General features: G+C 36.7%; 1 protein-coding gene across 11 annotated transcripts in view; it reads left to right on the forward strand.

Annotated features, from left to right (window-relative positions):
* C11H9orf85 (chromosome 11 C9orf85 homolog) overlaps positions 1 to 27631 on the forward strand; it is a 74243-nt gene that overhangs the window by 15886 nt on the left and 30726 nt on the right. For 7 of the 11 annotated variants that reach the window (XR_608688.6, XR_608686.6, XM_055091897.2 and 4 more), the window contains exon 2: positions 19412 to 19518. Coding sequence is in view for 6 of the 11 variants with exons in the window: in XM_055091897.2 (XP_054947872.1) it covers positions 19412 to 19518 (107 nt within the window). In the remaining 5 variants the exon portion in view is untranslated. Of the gene's footprint in view, positions 1 to 19411; positions 19519 to 21899; positions 24338 to 24480; positions 24572 to 27631 lie in introns of those variants that run through there. The other 4 variants (XR_010109053.1, XR_010109052.1, XR_004673332.3 and 1 more) reach the window with 3 other exon arrangements.

The following is a 27631-nucleotide window of genomic DNA, read 5'->3' on the forward strand; positions in this document are numbered from 1 at the left end:
AGTCTGAGTGCCTATCATTCTGGCCTTTGTAGTGTTAATAGTCTAGCTGGGAGATAAGACCAGTGTACAAGAAGCAATAGTAAGCAATCTAGTAATATTACTAAGACCTTCTTATGATAAAAAGCTTAAAATTAAAAATAGCTGATAAGTTCTTGAAGTAGATTTTTAGTTCATTAGTAAAGTGATATTTGAACTGTAGTATTATTTATATAATATAACATTAAAAACATGGGGTTTCTCCTCTCTGTAAAAAACAGTTAACTGGATTACTTTATTTTCTGTCCTTTATCAAGTTACTTGCATTTCATGGCCAGGCACAGTGGCTCATGCCTGTAATCCCAGCACTTTGGGAGGCCAAGGCGGGTGGATCACTTGAGGCTAGGAGTTTGAGACCAGCCTGGCCAACATGATGAAACTCCGACTCTAACTAAAAATACAAAAATTAGTAGAGCGTGATAGCACATTCCTGTGATCCCAGCTACTTGGGAGGCTGAGGCAGGACACTCGCTTGAACCCAGGAGGCGGAGGTTACAGTGAATCAAGATTCTGCCACTGTACTCTAGCCTGGGCAACAGAATGAGGCTCCATCTCAAAAAAAAAAAAAAAAAAAAAAAGGCAATGGCTTATGTGAATATCTGCACGAGCTGTCAGTTAGCCCTGTATCTATATGCCTCCTTCTCAATGCAAATTTTTCTAAAAGCTCACTTTGAAGAAATCAGTTAGTTAATTTCTTATTTTAAACACTATTTTAACTCTAAGAATATATCGCTTGCTGTTCAGATTTATAGAATGCACTGTGAGGAAGGGACTACGCATCATGAATCTTCTGAATCTTTGAGATGCTTAGCATAATGTGGAGTACATACTAGCTCATATTTTTTTGGATTGTTCCTGTAGACAATAAAGAGATGGTCATGATACAGACTGTACTTAATTCTAACCTGTGACACATTTTATAGTTTAATATGTTGGAAGGAGTCCTAAACTTGGAGTCAGGGCCACACCAGGAGTAGACTCTTCACATGAATACTGAGTCACTCTTTATATAACTGTGGGTGAGTTATACCAACTCTTTATAAGTTAGAATATCAATAAATAACAGTACCACTTATTTTCCTTCACACAAGGATGATTTGAGAATAAAATGAAAAGAATTATAGGACAAATTCAGATACAGCAAAAGTATGGAAATAAAAGGTAGTATTTTATTACAGGTAATTTGCATTCTTCATTAAGAATATATATTAATTTTATCCCTTAGATTTTTATATTCTTGTCATCAAAATCCTCTTTCTGCTGTTTCTAAGAGTGAGAAAATGCTCTCAACTGAAGTTAGGCAGGTCACATGTGAATACTGAGCTTTAAACCAAATGAATCATGGTACAATCTAATTTCTTCCTGATGTGAGTTGACTCCTGAATTCATTGTTACCATAAATAGGTTATTCTTGTGACATATTAATATGACCAGAGCGAGGCACCTAACTATCTTTGAGGAAGTTAGTTTTAAGATGGTCATTGTCCTCTTAAACCTGCCCCAAGTAAATGACTTACGAAGCAGATTTTTTTTAAAGACAAAATCATTTGGTTTGTGGACATTACCAATTATTATGTTTGTAAGACTTAACTCCATACATCCCTATTAGGAAATCTCATTCTTCTTTTTTGTTTAATACATGTTAAACAATAGTCCATCAGTGGTTTGTCTCTTTTAAGATCACTAACTTGGGGCATACCGTACCGGTTGGACAAGATCTCAAATGGTGACTAACTTTTAATGAGTGCTTATAAAAACATGTGTGTTGCCTCATGACACTACGCAATTGCTGCTTTAGTGGTGCTTTTTGCATTCCAGTTGAATTGTACATAGGTTGACCCATATTGCTCACCATTTAGTTAGATCTTCATTGTTTAGATCTCAGTATGTTGAAAATCTGGTGGAACAGCATCATAGAAAACTATATCCTCCTCTCTTAGAACATTGCTTAGCAAAAATTATGTTTTGTTCTCTAAATGAACTTTTCCAACTTCGAAATTTTGTGACTTTTAAATAATGTATAATACTCTAATGTTATTCTAGGAACAAGCCAGCATGTTTGGCCTTATTTACAAAGCAGTTAATACCAGTGTTAGAATAAGTCAAAACACTGTACCAATGAAAATGTGTGCTCTTCCAAGTAGTATATGTGTTTTATTTTAATATTTAGAAGATCTAAAAAGCTATAGGAACACATGTTCCACTTGTAACTTAATAGCATGCCTTAAACTTAAAGATATCTTTTTATGGATTCTGCCTCTGCTGCTTCTGATTAATTTTGTGACCTCAAGCAAATCTCTTAATTCTTTGAGCCTTGGGTTTCTCATCTGCAAAACGAGGATAATTATACCTACTCGTAGCCACAAGAATGTTGTAAAAATAGCAGGGAGAATTTTTATACAGAATTAGACATGTGGTTTGTAGATTTATGGTAGCAGTCTTTTGAATAAAAATTATTTAGTTTGCTATTATTTTTATAATAAAAACCAAAAGATTTATTTTATAATAAACTTTGTAGATAAATAATTCTTCCCTAAGAATGCTTTTGTCTGGACACCTGACCAAAGTACAGCCATGTTCCATGCACATAAAATCACTCAGACTTGAGTAAGCAGAAGAACATTGACCAGAAACATAAACAACCAAGCAGGGAGCTAAATGATAAGGATACTAGAAGATCTGAGAAGATAGAAACTCATGCATATAGCTATATTTCCTTTAATTTTCATGTGGATATTCTCTGTTGGAAGATAATGTTCTAGGTTCTCTATTCCCTGTTTTTCCCCAAAATACTTATTACTCTCCCGTTAATTATGATTTGCCACTTTCTGTATATGATGATGAAGGTATGGCTATGTGGACAGTAAAGACAGAAACAGGCCAGGCATGTTGGCTCACACCTGTAATCCCAACACTTTGGGAGACTGAGGTGGGAGGATTGCTTGAGCCCCAGGGGTTGGAGGCCAGCCTGGGCAACATAGTGACATAGTGAGACTCTGTCTCTACCAAAAAAAAAAAAAATAGCCAGGCATGGTGGCACATGCCTGTGGTCCCAGCTACTAGGGAGGCTGAAGTGAAAGGATCACTTGAGCCTGGGAGGTGGAGGCTACAGTGAGCCGTGATCCCACCACTGCACTCTATCTGGGTGACAGAGCAAGACCCTGTCTCAAAAAAAAAAAAAAAAAAAAGAAGACACAAACAAAGGTTGAGAATCACTGATCTAGAAATTACCCACATTTCTTAGCATGTTCCTAATTTTAGATTCACTAGTACATTTGGTCTGACCTTTGAACTTATAACTAAGGCAGAGGTAATTCAGTGGGAAGAGTGAGGAAGAAGGAATAGTCTCCCAGCCTTCGAGGTGTTTAGATTTGGCTTAAATTTCAGGAATAGGAATAAAGGCCAGAAACTACTGATGTAAACTTTATTTTTTCTGACCATGGAGGAAGTCAATCCAGAAAACAGCTGATTTCTATACAGTGCAGTACCCATGTCAATCCATGTCTGAATTAAGGGACTTTAGTCATACAGAGTGAGAATCTGGGAAAAATTACAGCTGGGGGTGATGCCTTTTGATACATGATTTTGGAAAAGCTTCTTAAATGATAGCTCTTCTGGATTCCTGACTTATGCCTCTACCATATCTTTTCCTGTCAGTTCAGAGATTATTCTGGAGACTGTTTCTGCGTATGCTAGACTAATATATCAGATATCTGAAACAGTCTCCAGAATGTTTAGTCTGTAACTAAACAGTGTTTAGTCTGTAAACACTGTATGTTTCAAAGCTTTCTTTAAGTCACTTGTTTGGAGCTCAGAATTCATCACCCCAAAGAATCAGTGCTCTCAATGGTGAAATTAAAAATCAGTCTAAGATTTAGTTTCCAAAAGAAAGGCAGTATGGAATAGTGGGGCAAATGATGAAATTTGGAGTCAGAGGCATGGCCTTGAGCTCTGGTTGTAATATTTGGTAGATGTGTGATCTTGGACAGATTATTAAACCTGCCTGGATTTGTTTCTTCCTATATAAGATAGGAATAGTACTATTCATCCCTCAAGATAGTTGTAAGGAAATGATTTAATTAATTGTAAAAATTGATTTTTAAGCAGAAGGTACTATACACTTGTCAGCGATTTATTATTTCTCACCTACACTAACCAGTGTTGTTTAAACTATAAGAATCATAACTTTCTTTTTCAGGAAAAGTATATCACGTCCTTAATAGTATTCCCAGTAGCAGAGGTGAGATAGGGAACACATTTCTCTAGAAATGTCGGTTTGCTTTAGCTGCCTAGGGCAGTAGTTCTTAGACTTTGGTGTGCTTAAGGATCATCTGGAAAGCTTGTTTAAAATGCAGAATCCCAGGTGCCAGACATTCTTAATCAGTATATCTTAGGGTTGAGTCCAGGAATGATCATTCTTAACAAGACTCATCTGTGATTCTGATGTATGTGCTCCTCAAATCATACATGAAACTATTCTAGTAATTACCTTCTCCTGTATTTGATGCTCAGATCTGATACTCCAGTCTACATGAGTAGCTTTCCAAGGAGCACACACACTCAGTTTGTACACACTCAGTTTGTACAGTTTGTACACACTCAGTTTGTACAGTTTGTACACACTCAGTTTGCCTTGGGAAATGGTCGGGGGAGAAAGAGATTATTTTCATAGAAGCTCATTCTATCTGAACTCTTTCTTGGCATTAATCATACCTTGCTTGCTCTAGTGCACTCCCCATCCCTTAACTGTAGGTTGTCAAAGTGTTGTCTATACAACAGAAACTCCTGAGTTATAAAACCACAATCTCAGAAGGTAGGGCCTGGAAATCTGATTTTTGATATAGTCTTCAGTAGGGTCTTATGACACTAGAGATTGAGAACTGGCTTAACAGTTGCTCTTCTACAGAGTCATGACTTTGCCTCAGCTCTGTACTAATCATTTTCTGTGTAACCAATTATTGAATCTAGATCATTTCATCTTTATGAGACAATCTACGATAATAAAAAACAAAACAAAAAGAAGCAAACCCTGGGGAAAGAAGAGAATCTGACTTCCAGGGTTACTATCTTATTTGATTCAAATGTTCGGTTTTCAAGAAAAAAATCATAAGGCATAAAAGAAAAGGAAAATATGGCTCATTCAAAGGAAAAAAGTAAATCAACAGAAACTGCCTCTGAAAAAGAAGTGATGGTGGATCTATTAGAACTTTGAAATAGCTGTCCGAAAGATACTCAAAGAACTAAAGAAAGATGTGGAGAGAGTCAAGAAAATGATATATGAATAAAATGTAAATATCAATAAGGAAAAATCCTAAAAAGAAACCAAAAAGAAATTCTGGAGCTGAAAGTAGAGTAACTGAAGTGAAAAATTTACTAGAGAGATTCAAAGGCATTTTTGAGCAGCCAGAAGAAAGTATTTGTACACTTGAAGATAGGACAATGGAAATTGTCAAGTATGAGAAACATAAAAGAAAAGATTGGGAAAAAGTGAACAGAGTCTAAAGAATCTGTGGGATACCCTTAAGTGGACCAACTTAACATATTTTGGGGATTCCAGAAGGAGAAGAGAGAAAGTGGCAGAATATTTGAAGAAATACTGCCTGAAAACTTCCCAAACTTGGTGAAAAACATGAATGTAAACATCCAAGAAGCTCAAAGAACTCCAAGTTAGGTGAATTTAGAGACCCACATTGAGATACATTATAATCAAACTGTTGAAAACCAAAGACAAAGAATTTTGAAGGCAGCAGGAGAGAAGTGACTCATAATTTAGAATAATCCCCCTGTTATATGCAGGAGGAAATGTTCCAACTTTTTCCTACTACACAAATTTTACAGATAGATTTGTTCTTACCATAGATCTTAGCAATCTCAATGCACAATTTGTTTTTTCTAAGTTGAGAACTTTCACCTTTTCACTTAAAGGAACCACTCTACAACTTCTCTTTGGCATATCTGAATCGCTAGACTGCTCTTGGGCTTTGGGGCCATGTTACGTGTAATAGTAACTTAACACATGGCCAAGGAAGTTATATTCAGGAGATACTTTGTCCCCTGTAGAAACTAAAGATAACATCATAACATATGTCTTTGAGTTGCTTTTTGGAAACCTGGACTCCCACTAGATGGATCTGCTGGCGCATAGACCTCAGATAAGAGGGAACTGATAACTAAACTCTAACTGCTATTGTTTGTTCTAATTTTCTTTTTGAAGAGCCTTCAGAAGGTCATGCCCATAAGCCAGAGCTAACTTTTTTTTTTCTGATCCCAAATTTTTAGACAAAGTTTTACCTCCTTAACCAATCACCAACCAGAAAATATTTGAATCCACCTATGACCTGTGTGCTCCCATTTCAAGATGTCCCTCCTTTTTAGGTCAAGCCAGTGTACAATCTCCATATATTGATTTATGACTTTGCTTGTCACCCGCCTTTAAAAACCATTACCTGGGCTGGGCATGGTGGCTCATGCCTGTAATCCCAGCACTTTGAGGGGCCAAGGTGGGCAGATCACTTGAGGTCAGGAGTTTGAGACCAGCCTGGCCAACATAGTGAAACCCTGACTCTACTAAAAATACAAAAATTAGACAGGTGTTGTGCCAGGCACCTGTAATCCCAGCTGCTTGGGAGGCTGAGGCATGAGAATCACTTGAACTGCACTCTAGCCTGGGCAACAGAGCAGGACACTGTCTCAAAACAAACAAACAAAAAATCCTTACCTGTAAGCCATCTGGGAGTTCAGGCATGAGCTGCCCAGTTCTCTTTGTTTGGCGTCTTGCAATAAATGCCTCACTTTCTCTTTCTGCTATCAGTATTTGGCTTTGCTGAAAATTTAAACATGTTTTTGCATCAAAAGACACTTATCAACAGAGTAGAAAGGCAGCTCATAGAGTGGGAGAAAATGTGTACAAATCATATACCCGATAAGGGATTAATAGCCAGAATATATGGTCGAGAACAGTGGCTCACACCTGTAATCCCAGCACTTTGGGAGGCTGAGGCAGGTGGATCACTTGAGCCCAGGAGTTTGAGACCAACCTGGGCAACGTGGCAAAACCCTGTCTCTACTAGAAAACACAAAAGCTAGGCAGGTGTGGTGCCTTGTGCCTGTAGTCCCAGCTACCCAGGAGGCTGAGGTAGGAGGATTGCTTGAGCCTGGGAGGCAGAGTATGCAGTGAGCCAAGATGGTGCCATTGTACTCCAGCCTGGGCAACAGAGCAAGACCCTGTCTCCGAAAAAAATATATATATGCAGAATATATAATACTATAACTATTACTCAACAACAAAAGAAACAGCCCAATTCAAAAATGGGCAGAGGACCTAAGTAGACATTTCTCCAAAGATATGCAAATGGTCAGTAAGCACACAAAAGCATGCTCGTCACTAATCACTGGGGAACTACAGATGAAAACTACAAGGTACCACCTCATACTAATTCGGATGACTATTATTTACAAACAAACAGAAAGTAACATGTTTTGAGGCTGTGGCAAAATTGGAACCTTTGTTTATTACTCTTCGTGGGAATATGAAATGGCACAGCCGCTCTGGATAACAGCATGGTGACTCCTCAAAAAATTAAAAACAAAATCATTATATGATCATATGATTTCACTTCTGGGTATATCCCCAAAAGAATTGAAAGCAGGGTCTTAGAGATATTTGTACATCCATGTTCATAGCAGCATTATTTACAATAACTAAAACCTAGAAGCAACTGAAGTATCCATCTAGGGAAGAGTAGATAAGCAAAATATGTTATATACATACAGTGTAATATTAGCCTTAAAAAGGAAGGAAATTCTGACATATTCTACAGCATCAATGAACCTTAAGGACATTATGCTAAGTGAAATAAGCCAGTCACAAAAAGCCAGGCGCAGTGGCTCACACCTATAATCCCATACTTTGGGATACTGAGACAAGAGGATCACTTGAGGCCAGCAGTTTGAGATCAGCCAGGGCAACACAGCGAGACCCTGCCCCCCGACCCCCCAAAAAAAAAAGACAAATACTCTGTAATTCCATTTACATGAGATACTTAAAGTTGTAAAATTATACAGACAGAAAGTGGAATGATCGTTGCCAGGGGCTAGGAGGAAGGGAAAATGAGAGTTATGTGTTTCAGATTTGGAAGATGAAAAGAGTTCTGGACATGGATGGTGGTGATGGTTGTACAATATGAATGTATTTAATACCACTCAACTATACACATAAAAATCATTAAGTTGGTAAATTTTATGCTCTGTGTATTTACCAGGGGAGAAACATAGAAAAAAAATAACTGTTGGCTGTTTGGTCTCACTCCCTCCGTCTTTACTCTGTAACCCATCTTCTGTTTGAGAGGCCACTTCAGTAATACAGATTATATAAGGAAGTAAAGAGATATACAGGTGAAAGAGGAAGAAGTAAAAAAAGTGACCTAAGTTTTTTTATCTAAAGATTTTTAAAGATGAGGTTTGGGACACAGGAGGAACAGATTGTATTGCTAATTGAGTGATTGCTGTTTGGTCTTTGAATCTGAGGTGTCTCAAGGATTTCTGTGAGGAGAAAAATGGGTATCTTGCCTGCAATCTGAGACATCAGAACTTTCAGAGACATGAGTTAGCACTAGGGACATAGTTTTGGATGTAATCTTCGTTGAGCTCATTGCTGAGGCTGTAGTTATGCATTCAGTTGACCTGGAGAAAATAGTGTCAAAAGAAGGGACTGAACAGGGTTGAGAGAGAAAGTTGATGACTAAAAGAAGGAGATGTATTGGCAAAACATCTTGAGAAGGAGCAAATGGGATTGAAAGTATTACCCTACTTGTAGAGAGTCTTTTTTTTCAGGAAAGACATATTATTTCTAGATAAAGCGATTGGCATTCAAAATTTTGAGGAAGGAAAGGTGTGCTTCCCATATTACTGCTGCAACAATATAGCTATTTGTTTCCATTTACATGAGTTTTTCTTGAGTTATTATTTACTACGAGTGACTCATAGTTAATAATGAAGATAGTTCAAAGATAATTTTAAAACATTGCATTGTAGGTCCTTTCTTAAAAATATTTTCTAATGTTCATAACACGCCTTGCTGAATTGGAATGGAGAAAATTAAAAATCTTCATACTAGAGTTCTTTGTTCAAGCTTTTTTTTTTTTTTTTTTTTTTTTGAGACAGGGTCTCACTCTGTCACCAGTGGTATGATCACAGTTCACTGCAGCCTTGACCTCCCTGGCTCAAGCGATCCTCCCACCTCAGCTTCTGGAGTAGCTGGGACCACAGGTGTGCACCACCTTGCCTGGCTAATTTTCATTTTTTTTGTAGAAACAGGATCTCCCTATGTTGCCCAGGCTGGTCTCAAACTCCTGGACTCAAGTGATCCTCCCATCTCGGCTTCCCAAAGTGTTGGGATTATAGCCCTGAGCTACCATACCTGGCCTGTTGAAACTTTCAAAGTTGCGATAGATTTATCAGCGCAGTGTTTGTTAGAATGCTTCGCAAATATTTATTTGTTAAAATACAATGCCAACCTATTTTAATTTCCTTAAAAGTAAGTGAGAAAAATATACTTGGGAAAATAAAGTTGCTTAAATAGGTTTTCTCAACTGCCAGAAAAAGGTACTGCCACAGCATGTTTCTGCCTGTAGGTAGGTGTGGCTCCACTTTGTGTATGCATTAGGTTTGTCAGTGAAAATCTAGGTAGTTTGCTTGGTTGCTGAAATAAATCAGTGGTTAGTTTGTACACAGACCCTGTCTGCATAATTGCAACTGAATAGCTTTGCCCACTTATTGAAAGAATGGTTCTCTGTTTGGGATGATCAGAACTCATTTTATATTCAGTCTTTGGATAAAAATGTGATTGTTCATTTTTGTAGATGTCATTTGTTAAAGATTCTAGCAGTAACAAGGAAAATGGGAGGAGGGAAATATTATTTCTTGACTAGAAAAAGATATTGTGAGTATATGGAACAAGAGGATCATTTTGAGTATTTCTAGTATATACTTTCACTTCTCAGTTTGTTATTGGTGTTTTAAAAACTTGTGATGAATTTAGAGTGAATGGGAGCAAGATGGACTAAACTTCAGAGAATATTATTTTAGCTCACAGTGCAGATCTATATCACCTATACTTTAGATATCTTTTAATTAAATTTTTATAGATTAAAAATCAAATATTACTGAAATACTGATATATGTATGCATATCAGGTTTTTTAGGGTAATAAATTTGCTCAACTTGGACTTAAGTTTTTGTGAAGAATTCTTATAAGTGTTAATTTCTCTCTAATTAGCTATGTGGAACAAACATAATTTCCTAAAAAGAAGTAAGCTAGTAATAACTTTGATTTTATATTTCTCCTTAAATGACAAACCAATTTTACTACCAGAACTCATTTCAAAAGTATTTCTGGGCTATTTGTATGACTAGCTCATTTTGCGAAATAATAAAATACATAAAAATAGTAAGGCTCAGTAACTTGTCCAAATAAGGTATTTTTGAGGATAGTACACATGCAAATTATTACTTCATATCACATTTTAAAAGGGCTTATAGGTTTGAAAGTTTTCATATAGTAGGGGTGTTCTGTCTGTAGGAAATGTAGTAAGTTGATTATAGCAAGAATTTTAATTCCTTTCTCAAAAAGGGAACTGTCAGTGTCTTCTATTCTTTTAAAAAATCTTAACTGCCAGGATAAAAAAGCGAAGCAAGTTTTTACGGACGGTAGTAGGAAACATTTGCCTCACTATCCAAATAATTATGTGTACTCATTCTAAGTTTGGTCATTTTTTTAAAAATATAAGTCAGTTGAGTTGAGTAATAATGCACAAATTTGAGACTTGTTGTATACTTTATTATAATAGCAACAATGTTTACAAAATAAAATCATTTTGTAATGATTTCTGTATTGATACAGTGGCAAATAAAACAACATGAACTATTTTTTTCTCTTATTCTTATCCATACATGTAAACTCTTTTTAGAGAAGCTTAATAAAGAAGTAGTACACACTTGACCAAAGAAAGGGGACATTTATTTTTTACTATGAGATTTTGCATCTAATAAAATTGCTTGTATTTTCTTACAATGTTGTTCATATGGAACCAGAACTTGTTATGTATAAATATAATGGGATGAGAATTTACATGTTTATTAGAAGTTTTCTGATATTTATAGGCCAATATATTTAAAATATATATATTCAGAAATTGGAAACATTTAAACTGTCAAAGAGTAGATAATAGGTTAACTAAATGATGGTATTACTCTGAGAGACTATAGTACATACAATAAAGACATGCTTTGAAAGTATATATATTAATATGGAAAAATGAATAATAAGTTATAAAACAACATATGTGGAAAAAATGTGAACTTATGTAAATATATACTTGAAGTGCTGCAAAGTATAGAATCTCTGAGTGATAGGACTTGTCTTTATTCTTTATCTGTATTTTTATAAAATTTCTATATTTTGAATATTTATATGTAAAGACTCGTTTTAGCTCTATAAAATTGATCTGTAGAGGTATTTTTCATCTATAAAAGTAATAAAGTCCAGTAAAAAATAATATATATACAATGCTATATTATTGTATGATTTTCTTATGTGTGATTTTCTTATTATTGTATGACTTTCTTCTCTTGTGCTCTTCTAAGTTATATAAATTCTCCAGCACCTGAGAACCAAAACAGACAAAACCCAAACCAAAGACATTGGAAAAAAAAATCCAAATTACTATAGAGTACAATTCCTCATGCATATATATTCCAAAATCATTAACCAAATACTAGCATATGGAATTCATCAATGTATAAAAAGGACAATATATTACAAATGACTGGGGTTTATCTAATAAGAAATGGAATGTTCATGGACTGAAAGATTGAATGTTGTTAAGATGTCAGTTCTTCCCAAGATTGATTTACAGTTTCACTGTAATCCTAACCAAAATCATAGCAGGGTTTTTTGTTGTTGTTGAAATCAACAAACAGATTCTAAAATTTATATAGAAAAGCAGAGGAATTAGAATAGCCAAACAATTTTGGAAACAAAAAAAGATGGAAGAATTGAAGTACTGATTTCAAGACTTACCATAAAGCTACAGGAATCAACACAGGGTGGTATTGGTGAAAGACTAGACACATAGATTAATGTGACAGGATCTGAGTCCAGAAATAGACCTTACACATACTTAATTTTTGAGAAAGGTACAAAGGCATTTCAATGGTGCTGGAACAATTGTACATCTGTATATAATTTATAAAGAACATCTACTTGGATTCTGCACTATGTACAACCAAAAATTAACTCAAAATAGATTATAGACTAAACGTAAAATGTAAAATTACTGAACTTGCAGAAGAAAACAGATTAAGATCTTTTTTATTCAAGAATCAAAAAGTATGGTTCATGAAAGAAAAAAATTGATAAATTGTTCTTTGAAATTAAAAAGATCTGCTCTTAGGAAAAACTATTAAGATAATGGAAATGAAAGCATGGATTGGGAGAATATATTTGCAAAGCATACATCTGATAGAGGGCTGTTAATCCAGAATATATTAATATGTAGAACTCTCACATCTCAATAATAAGAAAATGAACAATTTTAAAAAAAAAGACGCAAAAGATTTGAATAGACACTTAACCAAAGAAAATACAGGGTGGGGCCAGGCACAGTGGTTTATGCATGCAATCCCAACTACATGGGAGGCTTAGGCAGGAGGATCACTTGAGCCCGGGAATTTAAGGTTGCAGTGAGCTATGATCATGTCACTGCGCTCAAGCCTAGGCAACAGAGTGAGATTTTGTCTCTTAAAGAAACAAACAAACAAAAAACCCACGATGGCAAGTAAACACATCAAAAGATGTTCAACATTATTAGTTATTAGAGAAATGTAAATTGAAATCATAATGAAATAATACTACATACCTATTTGAATGGCTAAAGTAAGAAATAAAATTTCAAGTCCAGGAAATAATGTAGAAAAACTGGATCTTCATATATGGCTGGTGTGAATGCAAAATGGTACAGCAACATTGAAAAACTAATAGTTTCTTATAAAATTAAGCATTCCGTTATACAACCCAAAAATATCATTCCTAGTAATTAACCTAAGATAAAAAATATGTCCACACAAAAACTCGTATGCAAATATTTATTAGCACTCCAAACTAGAAACAACTCCAACTGTCCTTTAATTGGTGAATTGAATAAACATTATGGTAATTTATACAATGGAATACTATTCACCAATAAAAAGGAATGAGCTCCTCAAATGGCTATATACTTAACCATTTCATTTACACAACATGCTGGAAAAGGCAAAACTGTAGGAGCAGATTTGAAATCATTATTACCTGGGAGGTAGTAGAAAGGATTGACAACCAAGGGGAATTAGAGAACTTTTTGGAGTGATGGTAGTATTGAAAGTTTGGTTGTCAGATTCATTAGAACTGTATACTTAAAATGGGTGAATTTTTTGATATGTATGTACTTCTCAAAACTGATTTAAGCTGACGATCTTTTTTAAAAAATTAATATAGAAAGAAAAGAATTCAAGTTAGCATTCTTCATCACTTAGTAAAATGAATGATTCAGGCAAAGATCATGAGTGGATGCCAAAACCATGAGGGAAAGTGTTACTGTGGTACAGTACATTAACATGGCCTCCATAGATTATTGTAGCCGTTGTAATTTGAAGAGATCTGGGTCACCACCTTAAGCAAGTTATCAAATTCAGCATTGCTGACAAGGCAAGAACTGGACAGTATGTGCCTCCTGACTTGGAGTAATATGAAGTACACAACAGTAGCAGCATCACCTATGAATTATTCTGATCCAAAAAATATTTAAACTGGATATAGTTAAGCCTGTAAACCTAACTTCCACTTTACAGGAAATAAAGCAATGAGTTAAATTACAGCATGAGAAAATGGACAAATCCAGAATGTAGGATATTCTCTAAAATGACTTGCTTGTTACTTTCAAAAAATATTCACGTAATAGGGGATAAAACATAAATAGGTGAAAAGAGAGATAACAGATATACAGTACTTGAATACGGATTGATCCTGATTTGGGGAGGAAAAAACAGCTCTGAAAGCTGTCTTGGAGCAGTTGAAATTTCAATATAAACTGACTACATTCAGTGACATTAAGGAGTTATCTTTCATTTTTCTTAGGTGTGGTAACAGTATTGTGGTTAAGCACGAGAAAGTCTTTATTGCTAGGATATGATGAGTATTAAGAAGTGAAGTGTCTTGATATCCATAAGTTATTTTACCTGTACCCATACACACAAAAGGCAAAAAGGTAAGAAGATGTTAATAGTTGTCTCTGGGAGTGTGAATATGTATGCATTAGTATTATTGTTTTCACTGTTTTCTGCAAGTTTGACATTTCTCATAATAGACGGGAATGCTTTTAGAGCTAAGTTGAGAGAAATAGTGTTTATTGAAGATGGCCTTATTATATGTAGTGCATTCCTGCAGATCCTATGACTATCAGGGATCTGTACCTACATTGTACACCTAAGAATAACTGTATTGCACTCTGTTTTGGCATTATAACACTGGCCTACATTGAGAACCAGGATAGAAAACAGTTCTGTGAAATGCTTTGTGTTGTAAGGACATTTTTGCGAGCATCGCTTACTGTATCACATGGTATAGGAAAGATGAAACTTTGCACTTCAGTAACAAGAATACTTGTGCTGCTTCTGAGAAACTGGATTTTTGGCATGTTACAGACAATGAGTTATGTTTTACTGGGTGCTAGAAAGCTCAGATTTCATTTGTGGCCCATCTCTAACAAGTGCACTTTCCAGCTGCACTCCTGACTGCTTTGTAATTTCCCTCCTGCCCTTACTTTTCTCTCATTCTGATTCCCTCCTCTATTTTTTGGTTGTGTTTTGTAAGATACTTTATGTCCAACAATGTTCTAGCCATATTTAAAGGAATTTAAATAATGTAGTTTATGATTTGAAACTCACAGGCTAAAGCCAGGTGCTGTGGCTCACACCTGTAATCCAAGCACCTTGGGAGGCCAAGGTGGGCGGATCACTTGAGGTCAGGAGTTCGAGACCAGCCTGGCCAACGTGGCGAAACCCTGTCTCTACTAAAAATACAAAAATTAGTTGGGCATGGTGGCGTGTGCCTGTAATCCTAGCTACTCAGGAGCCTGAGGTAGGAGAATCACTTGAACCTGGGAGACAGAGGTTGCAGTGAGCCAAGATCATGCCACTGCACTCCAGCCTGGGCAACAGAGTGAGACTCCGACTCAAAAAAAAAAAAAAGGAAGCAGCAGCCTAAAAGTCAGATTTTCACATTATTGTTATTAGTCACGTGAGTTCTTGCCCCCAAATCCAGGGATCTTTTATCCTCTAGCCAAATTTAGAATAAGGGACTCTTTCCAGCAAATTTCAAAGTACATACTTTTAAATATGATTAAATAAGATATAAAAGTTTCTATTTCTGGAGTAACATTGTTACAGCAGTAGTGGCATAAAATACCTTATTTTAGGAGAAGAGTACTGCAGGGAAAAGAACAAAGCCAGTTTATGGAAATAGATTTTTAGCATTGGAATTGGCATTGGCATTTTTCTTTGAGAATTTCATTTTTTTAATTCTGTTTTTGTTTGTTTTTTTGTTTTCAGTTAAGAGGAGTAAATAGGCCTTTGTTTTACCTTTGGCAATTCTGAAAGAATTATGTACAAAAAAAACCTAAGGAAAAATTATTTTAGTTGCTTTTGAATGGTATTCATTCAATGAAAATTTCTTTTCACCTACCGTAGTATCTTCCTTCTGTTAAATGATACTTTATAAAATATTTTTCAGCATCAGCATGTTGATACAGATATAATATTTACAATTTGCTCTTGCTACCTTCTTGGGAGTTGAAGTCCTTTCTTGCCCAGCTTTTTTTTGTTTTTTGTTTTTTTTTTTGAGAAGAGTTTCGCTCTTGTTGCCCAGGCTGGAGTGCAATGGCACGATCTCAGCTCACTGCAACCTCCAAATCCCAGGTTCAAAGGATTCTCCTGCCTCAGCCTCCAGCGTAGCTAGGATTACAGGCATGCGCCAGCACCCCGGCTAATTTTGTACTTTTAGTAGAGACGGGGTTTCTCCATGTTGGTCAGGCTGTTCTTGAACTCCCGATCTCAGGTGATCTGCCTGCCTCGGCCTCCCAAAGTGCTGGGATTACAGGTGTGAGCCACCGCACCCGGCCCTTTCTCACCCAACTTCTGTATGGCATTACTGTGTTAAAGATATATTGTTTGACAACAAATAGAATGCTTAAAGCAGCAATAACAACACTGACTCTAAAATATATGTTGTATAGGCCGGGTGCGGTGGCTCACGCCTATAATCCCAGCAATTTGGGAGGCCAAGGCAAGTGGATCACTTGAGGCCAGGAGTTCGAGACCAGCCTGGCCAAATGGCGAAACCCCATCTCTACTAAAAATACAAAAATTAGCTGGCATGCTGGTGCACGCCTGTAATCCCAGCTGTTCAGGAGGCCGAGACAGGAGGATTGCATGAACCCAGGAGGCAGAGGTTGCAGTGAGCTAAGATTGCCCCACTGCACACCAGTCTGGGCAACAGAGCGAGACTCTGTCTCAAAAAAAAAAAAGTTGTAGGAATGATGGCTAAGACATTTTTAAGACGTTATGTATATATTAAGTAGGCATGTTTTTTGATGTTCCTTAAGTTTATTCTAACTTTGAAAAGTATTCATTTGATAAGTAAGGGTTTCTTCTTTCACTGATTCCTAAGTTCAGTGGACTCTTCCACTGAAGATTTTTTTTTTCTTCACAAATCTGGAAAGTAGCTTGTTGAACGAACTAAATGACCTTTATAGGCTTTTGTATTTATAAAACTTTTGATTTTATATTTGGACAGACTTAAGTTTTAACCTTAATTACCTATGATCTTCTACCATGAGGGATACACTAAAAGTAATTGCCAAAATAGGGTTAATTGTAAATATAAATGTGAATAAGGTTAGATTGTCATTTCCTTCCCCCCAGGCAGAAGGATTCCTAGAACTAGGATTAACTTTCTTTGCTCACATCTCTGGAATTCACTTCTGTTTTGCCAAAGAATGGTAAAACAGGTATATACTTTTCTTTCTTCTGCACCTATTTTTAAGTGAAAAGTACTATTCTTTCTCATTCTTACTCTCATTAATTTCTTAACACATAAAAATCAAGTTTAATTTGATAGTAGTGCCTGTTAGTCATGTGAACCCTGTACAACATATCTATTTATACTGCTTCACACATCACTCACAGGACAAGTTCCCACAAAGACCTGTTTTGTTCTACTGTTGATCCACCCTAAAGAAACCAGTTTCCAAACTCTGCACAGCTTTGTAAATCAAGATGAACTGGTCAGAAATTGGATACAGAAACAAACAAGGAACCAAAGAATGCTTCCTAGTTAACAAGCAGAATGTGTTATATACAATAAAATTGCAGGTAGTGAAATGTCTGTGTTCTAAGAATGTTCCAATTAGGAAGTTAATATCACATTCATATTGAAGTCACAGTTCAAAGTCATTCAGTTAAGGAAATATAAGTAATGCTTAGTAAGATGTTCTAGACGACAGAGAAGACAAATGATGAATGTGAACTTTGATTCTGCATTTCTTAGCTAGCTTTGTCCATGATAACTATTAATAAGTACAAAGGTTGAGAGGACGAAGAGTTTGGTGTGTAGGCACAGATTTCCTTCTTTCTGGCAACAGTTAGGGGCCTAGAGTAAGCAGGGGATATAGTAGCATGCAGAACTGGGACTCTCCATCTATGTCCAGAAGGAAGGAATGCACCTATATACACAATTTGTAAGTAACAGAATGTATTTCTCATCACAAAGTTAAACATAATATATTCACACTTCTGATGGTGAAGATTCCTTGAAGAAAGAGAAAAATTAAATAAAATGAAATATATTCACAGCTTAATTTATGGTTTTTCACAATATTTCTAAAATATTTTCTCATTGAATAAATGTTTTATCAAATATTTTATCTTTTTGTTTAGAACTTTCAAGAATATCAAGTGCTGTTCAAAAATTGTTTCTTTCAGATGATCTGACGTAAACATTGTGCTTTTAACTTAATATCTAATAGCCTCCCAAAGAATCTGCATACTTGTGGTGCATTTCTTTCTCCCCTTGAGAAATTTTAAAAGAAAACAAAAGAAGCAAAGAAAATTTTAAATGTCTTCTGCTCATTATTCCAACAATAGGCAAAGACCAAGCTTCCACAGCCAAAGCAAACTAGAGAATTCTCAGAGTACTCAGTGAAAATATATAGTCTGTGTCCTGAATCAAATGAGTATGCTACAAAAATATGAAACTATTAGAGAAAATACATGACACATTTAAATTTTTCCTATCTTCCTTCTTTCCCAACACATTTTGAAAAGAAAATTACAATAAAAAACTTTTCCTTATAAAGCCCTTTCTCCACTACAGATATTTACATACGAATACATATTATTTAAGTTTGAAGAAACCAAGTTAGTAGGGGGAACTTTTCTAAAACTTTTTTAACATGAGAATTCAAAAGCATAAAACTGAAAAATGAAATGCCTTTTTGCTTCCAGCTGCTTCTCCCTGGCACCCCTTCCTCAAATTTCAGTCTCTGTTCTCTTCAACAAACTGACAATTCAGGACAGCCCAATTTCTCAGTTTAATTCCAACTCACGGGGAGGATTTGAATTGTTGAAATGATAGTCTTCAAATATGAGCAAGGTTTTCTTTTCTATTATTATGTTTTTATTGAGATATAACTTACATACTATGAAATACACATAACTGTGCAGTTTTGAGTTTTGACACATATATACATCAGAATCAATGGGAAGGTTAAAAATTTTCTAGATGAGGGCCAGGCCCCAGTGGCTCATGCCTGTAATCCCAGCACTTTGTGAGGCCGAGGCGGGTGAATCATGAGCTCAGGAGTTCAAAACCACCCTGGGCAACATGGTGAAACCCTGTCTCTACTAAAATACAAAAAATTAGCTGGGCATGGTGGCACACGCCTGTAATCCCAGCTACTCAGGAGGCTGAGGCAGGAGTATTGCTTGAGCCCCGGGAGGTGGAGGTTGCAGTGAGCCAAAATTGTGCCACTGCATTCCAGCCTGGGCGACAGAATGAGACTCTGTCTCAAAAAAAAAAACAAAAAAAGAAAAAAGAACCATTGCCTTTGTAAGAAAAAATAACAAATTGAGTAATATACATAAAAATACATAATATATCATAAATTGTTATGCAGATTAAGGTTCAGTTATATTTTAAAACTTACATCTTATACACTCTTTTATGGGATTTGCAATGCTGGCTCACACGTGAAATTCTCAATTTGTCTTTCTGTTTGTTTTTAAGAAAATTAATGCAAAACTTCATGATGGAGTATGTCAGCGCTGTAAAGAAGTTCTTGAGTGGCGTGTAAAATACAGCAAATACAAACCATTATCAAAACCTAAAAAATGGTGAGTTAAGATTCTTCATTACCTTACTTGGTGGTATATGTATCATAGTTTATTATTTCATTTCCTGATTTTCAAAATTGTGTCCAAATAAATGTTAAAGTAAATAATGAAAAAATTCCATTCTCCCCTGTAGAATTTCATCTTGTGTGCTGAATCTTGGTTTGTGAAGGCAGACAGATTTAAAAAGTTAAATTCATCATTTCCTGCCCCATTCTTTCATAAATATGCATCATTTTTATAGAACTTTATTCATGAAAGGTGGGTTAGGGCTGAGAAGAGAGTATTTGTTTTCTACAATTCTGTCTTCCACTGATAAGGTAATACTATGCACCATAAATTATCAATTCTTAAAACGGATCAGACCTTTAGACCTTTTAATTCAACTCATGAAGATTACAGAAATGGCCGAGGTTAAATATTAGAAGTGAATCACTAGATTGATAACTTATTATTTCTTTGGGAATAGAGGTCTAAATGAAAAGATACTAGATTTTGTTTCTGATCCTGCCATCCCTAAATCCTTTTTTTTTTCTTTCTTTCTTTTTTGAGATGGAGTTTTGCTCTTGTCACCCAGCCTGGAGTGCACTGATGCAATTTCAGCTCACTGCAACCTCTGCCTCCCAGGTTTAAGCGATTCTCCTGCCTCGGCCTCCCAAGTAACTGGCATTACAGGCGCCCACCACCATGCCTGGCTAATTTTTTTGTATTTTTAGTAGAGACGGGGTTTTGCCATGTTGGCCAGGCTGGCCTCAAACTCCTGACCTCAGGTGATCTGCCCGCCTAGGCCTCCCAAAGTGCTGGGATTACAGGCATGAACCACCGCACCCAGACTTAACTCTTGTGTAATTCTGGGGTTCTCTTATATCAGCCTTCTGTGCATCCTCTATAGCTCCCTGACATCCTTCAGCTCAGCTGTGTAAGGACAATATTGGAGAGTAATTGCTGCATGAAAGAGAAAAGTGATTATCTTAAATAAAAATTAGCATTGTTCCTTTTACATTATAAGATTTAATTTGGTAATCTATATAGTAGCTATTTAGACTATATTTGCTCTCTGTTGCCTTATTTTTCTGACTATTCAATAGTTTCATCATCTTTGAATGCATTCCTTCTTCCTTTATGGGAAAAAATTTTGCTTACAGTTTAGAAAATCAGTCTAAATAATAGATACAATATGACCTTTGTTTATATCTACTAAAAAATTATGTCAGCCTTTTGCAAATCTGAAACTTAAGATATAAAATAATTTGTTTACTTCAAAATATTTAAACACTGAAAGGCAAAAGTGTTAAGGAAGGATAAACTAACTTAAGCTTTTTAGATTTTTTTTTCTGTACCCCGTTTTGGAGCAGTCTAGTATTTATTACAGGTATAGTTGACCCCCCCCCTTTTGTTTTATTTTATTTATTTATTTATTTATTTATTTATTTATTTATTTATTTATTTATTTTGAGATAGGGTCTCACTGTGTCACCTAGGCTGCAGTGCAGTGACATAATCTTAGATCACTGCAACCTCCGCCTCCCAGGTTCAAGCAATTCTCCTACCTCAGCCTCCTGAGTAGCTGGGACTACAGGTACATACCACCATGCCTGGCTAATTTTTGTATTTTTTTGGTAGAAACAAGAGTTCACTGTGCTGGCCAGGCCGGTCTCGAACTCCTGACCTGAAGTGATCCACCCACCTCAGCCTCCCAAAGTGCTGGGATTACAGGCTTGAGCCACGCCCCCCCCCCCCCCCCCTTTAAATAGTTTTACCAGCTTCTTGCTCCTTTTAGTCTTTTCTTCCTGTTCTCTAGCATTTCCTCCCAAAAGAAAACACTCTTAAACAAGTCTGATGAGTTTTATGCTTAGTGGCCCAAATTAGCAGTAAGGAAATTTGGCAACTATTTGCATTACCCAATTTTAGATTTCCATGAATGAATTATGTTCTCTGCTAGAGTAATTAGATGTTGATTGCAAAATAAATCATGTAGTTTTAGTTAATAGGCCTCATACAAGATTTGTAGCTTTCTGAATATTTTCAACAAGTTTTTATTCCTATAAAGGTATTTTAAGATTTCATGATCCATCTCCATTTTCTCTTTATAGTGTTGTTTCCTAAAAGAATTTGAAGTGTAGGCAATAAACAACATTTATGTAGTCACAGCATTTTAATAGATTAGTGCTGTGTAACAAAGGAAATGATTTAAAAACATTCCTGCCTTATCCATCATCAGTATTTAAATCTCTTACCTTTAATATGTGCTAAATCCTATATGTTTATCTTCATTTTAAATGTGTCAGTGTGTAAAAAAGATCACATCAGTTATTGTAAATTTTCCAGATGCTATATTTTGCTGTAGAACTTCTGAACTTATGTATTTTGTTTTCTCGCGACAGAGCAAGACTCCATCTCCAAAAAAAAGAAACTGCTAGTTAAAACAAGATCTTGTAGAGGAGGAAAAAAGTCCTTTCCTTCTACCAGTCTAAGTTCTCACCCTTGGCTCTTTAACAAAAACCAGATTAAGAAGAGAAAAATATACAGATTTATTTAATGTAAGCTTTTTGTGACACCAAAGCCTTCATAAGGAAACAAAGACCCAAAGAAATGGGTAAACCTGTGTGGTTTTATGCTAGGTTTGATGGGAGTGGAAAATCATGGGGAAAATGTGATAGGGGACAAAAAGAAAGGGCTAAGCATAGTAAACTAAATGAGCTAAGGGTAGTAAACTAAACAGCAGGGCTTGTTCATTCAGATTCCTCTTACTGTTCCTCTGTTTTTAGAGATAAGCATGGTCCTTTCCTCTAGGTATAGGAAGGGCACCTCTCATATTAGGGTCTTATGGCCTACTTCAGGGGTGGATCAGAGAGTCCTTCCTACATTTGCTGTTTGTCACATTTCTTCAGCTCAAAATACTCAGTATGCCAAAGCGCCATATTTTGGGGTAGCATGTTCTGAATCCCATCAGTCTAAACATATTACTTAGGAGGTTACTTGCCTGGCCTAGAACATCATGTATTTCAGAAGGTCCTGAACACATGGCACATTAGACATATTGGAAAGCCTAGCTTTCAAACTCCAATCCAGGATTGAGAGTGTTATAGAAAGTAAAACTCACTTATATTCATTTTCACTTCACTTTCTCTGCATATTAAGACTTGACCAACATTGTAAGGGATTTGAATCCATTGTTTATGCTGATGGTAGCATTACTTAAAATGTTTAATGTTTTGTTCAAGCTAATCACTTATGAATTAAATTTGTCATTTGTTAGGGTTTGTATATGAATTTTACTGGATATACCTTTTGTCTTTGTTTTTTTTGAGGCAGAGTCTCACCCTGTTGCCCAGGCTAGAATGCAATGGTACGGTCTCGGCTCACTGCAGCCTCTGCCTCCTGGGTTCAAGCGATTCTTCTGCCTCAGCCTCTGGAGTAGCTGGGACTACAGGCACACACATGCCACTGTGCCCGGCTAATTTTTGTATTTTTAGTAGAGATAGAGTTTCACCATGTTGGCCAGGCTGATCTTGAACTCTTGACCTCGTGATCCACCTGCCTTGGCTTCCCAAAGTGCTGGAATTATAGGCATGAGTCACCACACCCAGCCTTGGATATATCTTTTGTATAAAGATTTATTTTTCTGCCATGCTGAGTATTTCCATCAGTTAAAATGTTGAATATTGTTTCATGTGTCTATCTATTGCCACAAATTGTGTAACTAAATGATGTAGATAAAGAAAAGTTCTGCACAACATAAAATACAGGGCATGGTGGGGCTTTTTATAAGTGACATTTCTTTTAGAAGTAATAATATCCTGGATATTGGGAAAATTAAAACTTTTTCTCCCATTTGTTTATCTTGTGAATCACCAAAAACCACGTGTTAATTAGCAAATTTCCATTTGTTCGTGGGATCCGATGCCAAAAGTTAAATCAAAGAAAAAGAGTTTGACCTATAAACTCTTCAGACTTACCTGTTTCAACCATGGGAAACAAAAATTTTACTGCGTTCGTAGCTGACAGAATATTTCATGTTTCTCTTTTTCTTTTTTCAGTGAGGTGACATGCTGCAGTATTTTTATAAACATGTTCTTTATGGAATTTTCTCTCAGTTACTGAATACAATCCTGGACCATCTCCAGAGACTTTTTAGAAAAGAATAAATGTCCTAACTTAAGTTGGAAGAGAGATGAATTGAAAATTATGTACGTACTGAAGGAGGATAGGATGATGGCTATGAAAGATGAGGGGATAAAAAGCATCTCACTTATCAGCGATATATAAACAGTGTGACAGTGGTACTGTCCTTTGACGTAATGAGATAAATATCTCTGACTACTCAAAGCTTTAGGTCTTTATAGGAATAAAGTGATAAGCTCATAAAGATAAAGCACCAAGACCAGCCACCACCCTTAATTAGAAGTCAGCACAATCTGTACCAAGATCCCCCTACCCATTTCTTAAGGCCAGTACCTACTACTCCCTGCGGGAGGGCTGCAATGGTGCTGTCAGTATCTCCCTTGACACAGGATGGCATAAGCATTGTTAGACTTGAAAAAGAGGGTTCAGACTTTAAGATTATTCATATATATAAGAATTAGGGTTCAGGAAAAGTCTAAATCTTTTTGTATAAAGTTTTATTTTTCAAGTGCCTTGTTTTTTACTTTTGAAAAAGAACCCCAAAATAAATGAAAACCATTCATTACCATTCCTGGTCAATCCCAAGTCATTCATGAACACTGTAAATAATCTCGATATGGAGCTGAATTGTTGGAGAAACAAGAGATCTTATAAATATAAAACAATCCCAGTCAGTAATGCCTATGAAAAAAATAAACGTAAAAATATATTAAATAATTTGTATAAATCTTAAGGAAGGAATCTTGATATTTTTATACTTAAAAGTCATTATAGACATTTATATATTTTTCAAGGTACTAGAAATATAAATGTTTAAAAGATTTTGTCCCTTTCCTCAAGCAGTGCAAGGCCAGATGAAATTAGTTATTTTCTTTATTCTGGGCTCAGAAGGATTATACTTCTTACCAAGACAAAAGTAAAGCAGATGGAGGTAAGATTCAAATGCAAATTGATTGGATTCCAAAGCCTTGTTTTCCTTTTCTCTCAGTGATTTCTCAGCATTGTATTATTCAATTCAAAAAGTCCTTTTCTCCTCTTCACCTGGACCTAATGCTTCATTAATTTTTACAAATATCACCTGTCTTGTTTATGGACATTGTCTGCTGTTGAGTACCACATATCCTGCTGAGGACCACCTTGCTTTTATTTATTTATTTATTTATTCATTCTATTTTTTGAGACGGAGTCTCGCTCTGTCGCCCAGGCTGGAGTGCAGTGGCACGATGTCAGCTCACTGCAAGCTCCGCCTCCTGGGTTCACACAATTCTCCTGCCTCAGCCTCCCGAGTAGCTGGGACTACAGACGCCCACCACCACACCCGGCTAATTTTTTTTGTATTTTTAGTAGAGACGGGGTTTCACCGTGTTAGCCAGGATGGTCACCTCGTGACCTCGTGATCTGCCCACCTCAGCCTCCCAAAGTGCTGGGATTACAGGCATGAGCCACCATGCCTGGCCCAGCCTGCTTTTATTTTTTAATACATATACTTGTGGAAAGATAATTGGATTTTGCTTTCAGGCCCTGAAATGCCTATGCTGGTACCTAGAAACCTTTTTTGACTTTTATTTCAGGTAACCAAGCAACCTTTTCTCCTATTAATTTAGAAATGTGGCAGACGAATACCCCCATTTATATTCTCGAGCCTGCTTTTCTCTACCTATTAAAAAAAAAAATCACCAGCATTATAATGTTAGCCAATGTTTAACCTTGCCATAGTAGTAGAAAAGAAAAGAGAAGCTGGTATAAAACAGCACAGTCCTCAAACAGATTGGGGTCTGAGCTTGGAACTGGACCTGTGAATTCTTTACATCTGTGGTTCTCAGTTAAGGAGGTGGCTTGAGGATGGAGTTTGTCCCCAGGAAGGGTGCTACTGACACATAGTGTAAAGAGACCAGGGATGCTGCTAAACATCCCACAGTTCACAGGACAGCCCGCCACAATAAAGAAATACCCAGCTCAACATGTCAAGAGTGTCTTGGTTGAGAAGCCTTGCTCTGTACCGAATAGATAGATACTCACAAAGCCAAGGCACTGAAACATCCTGTATCTTAGTTCAGTGGTTTTCAAACTTTTCAGCTGTCAAATTCTTTAATAAAACGCTTATCCAGGAGTCCCATGAATACAACAGGCTAAAACAGAACTGCCCTAAATGAGGAGAAGGGAGCCCAGACCTTACAAGCTGTGTGATAAATGTTCACTGAAAGAAGATTTCATCATAAAAATATTTCAAGTGAAGGAGGAAAAAGCTAATATAACCTGCCTTGGAACCAGCATTACTCTAGAGATGTCTGGCCTGAGAGTTTCATGTCATGAGGATGCTTTATTCCTTAAAAAACTGTTTCCTTTTCATTAAATATTTTATTTGAACAGAGTCACTCTTCTGGCCCTCACATCCAGGTGTTTAACCCCACCAGATTTATTGCCTCTCAACTTTTGTTCCCACTGATTGCCCAAGTGTACCCCTTACCTATTCATACTTCATTGCATTGAATAAGTAAATTCTCCTCTTTTAAACTGATCGTTGCATCTCATCTCACCTCTACTCAGATACCTCTGTGGCTTCAGAGTTGACTAAACCAGTGGTTTAAAAAAAAGTGGGGGAGGGAGGCAGGCACAGTCGCTCACACCTGTAATCCCAGCACTTTGAGAAGCTAAGGCAGGAGGATCACTTGATTCTAGGAGTTTGAGACTAGCCTGGGCAACAAAGCAAGACCTCATATCTACAAATAATTTTAAAAATTAGCCAGGCATGCTGACGCGCACCTGTGGTCCTAGCTGCTGGGGAGACTGAGGCAGGAGACTGAGGCTGGAAGATCACTTGAGCCTGGGCAGTCAAGGCAGCAGTGAGCTGTGATCACACCACTGCACTCTGGCCTGGGTGACAGAGCAAGACCCCAGCTTGGGGAAAAAAAAAAAAGCGTATTTTACATAAGTTGAGTCAAGGGCTCCAGTGGTGATGGGTGGGACTCTAGCAGCAGGAGGCTAAGAGAGCTTTGTCAGCAGAGAAGTTCTGCTTTTATATGTCTCCTATAATGTGAGAGTTGGCTGGGGGGATTGGTTGGTCGGGGGGAGGGGGTCCTCTAGACTGTAGGGAAAAAGGTGTTACTGTTTGGGAGAAAATGAGATGGGGGGCTGAGATGTTGCCAAATAGGTTATGTTACAGGACAGGGGTCCCAATCCAGACCCCAAGAGAGGGTTCTTGGATCTCGTGAAAGCAAGTTTATTAAGAAAGTAGAAGAATAAAAGAACGGCTACTCCACAGACAGAGCAGAGCCGAGGGCTGCTGGTTGCCCATTTTTATGGTTATTTCTTGATGATATGCTAAACAAGGGGTGGATTATTCATGTCTTTCCTTTTTAGACCATGTAGGTTAGTTTCCTGACATTGCCATGGCATTTGTAAACTGTAATGGTGCTGGTGGGAGTGTAGCGGTGAGGACAACCAGAGGACATTCTAGTGGCCATCTTGGTTTTGGTGGGTTTTAGCCAGCTTCTTTACTGCAACCTGTTTTATCAGCAGGTCTTTATGACCTGTATTTTGTGCTAATCTCCTATCTTATTCTGTGACTTAGAATGTCTTAATAACCATCTGGGAATGCAGCCCAGTAGGTCTCAGCTTCATTTTACCCAGCTCCTATTCAAGATGGAGTTGCTCTGGTTCACACACCTCTGACAGTTATGCCACTATAAGGCTGCCTTCCTAACCGTGTGCTTGCTCCCTCTTTGCTACAAAGCTTTCTTGTAACTAAATTAGCCAAACCAAGACGTTAAAGATAATATTTTATTAACCAACCCCTTTCCTTTTTTTAGCCTCTATTTTTAAAGGGAAGAATTTCTATACCCCTAAAATATTGCTTAATAGAGTATCACTGTCCTCATTTTTCAATGAAGACAAATTAGTGGACAGAGAGATATATTGGCCAGTTTATGGTTAAATTCGTGATAGTTTCTTGCACTCAGTCCTTGGCATTGTATTATTGTATGTGTCTATC

This window comes from Pan paniscus, chromosome 11, assembly GCF_029289425.2.
Source record: "Pan paniscus chromosome 11, NHGRI_mPanPan1-v2.0_pri, whole genome shotgun sequence".
Classification (NCBI taxonomy): domain Eukaryota; kingdom Metazoa; phylum Chordata; class Mammalia; order Primates; family Hominidae; genus Pan; species Pan paniscus.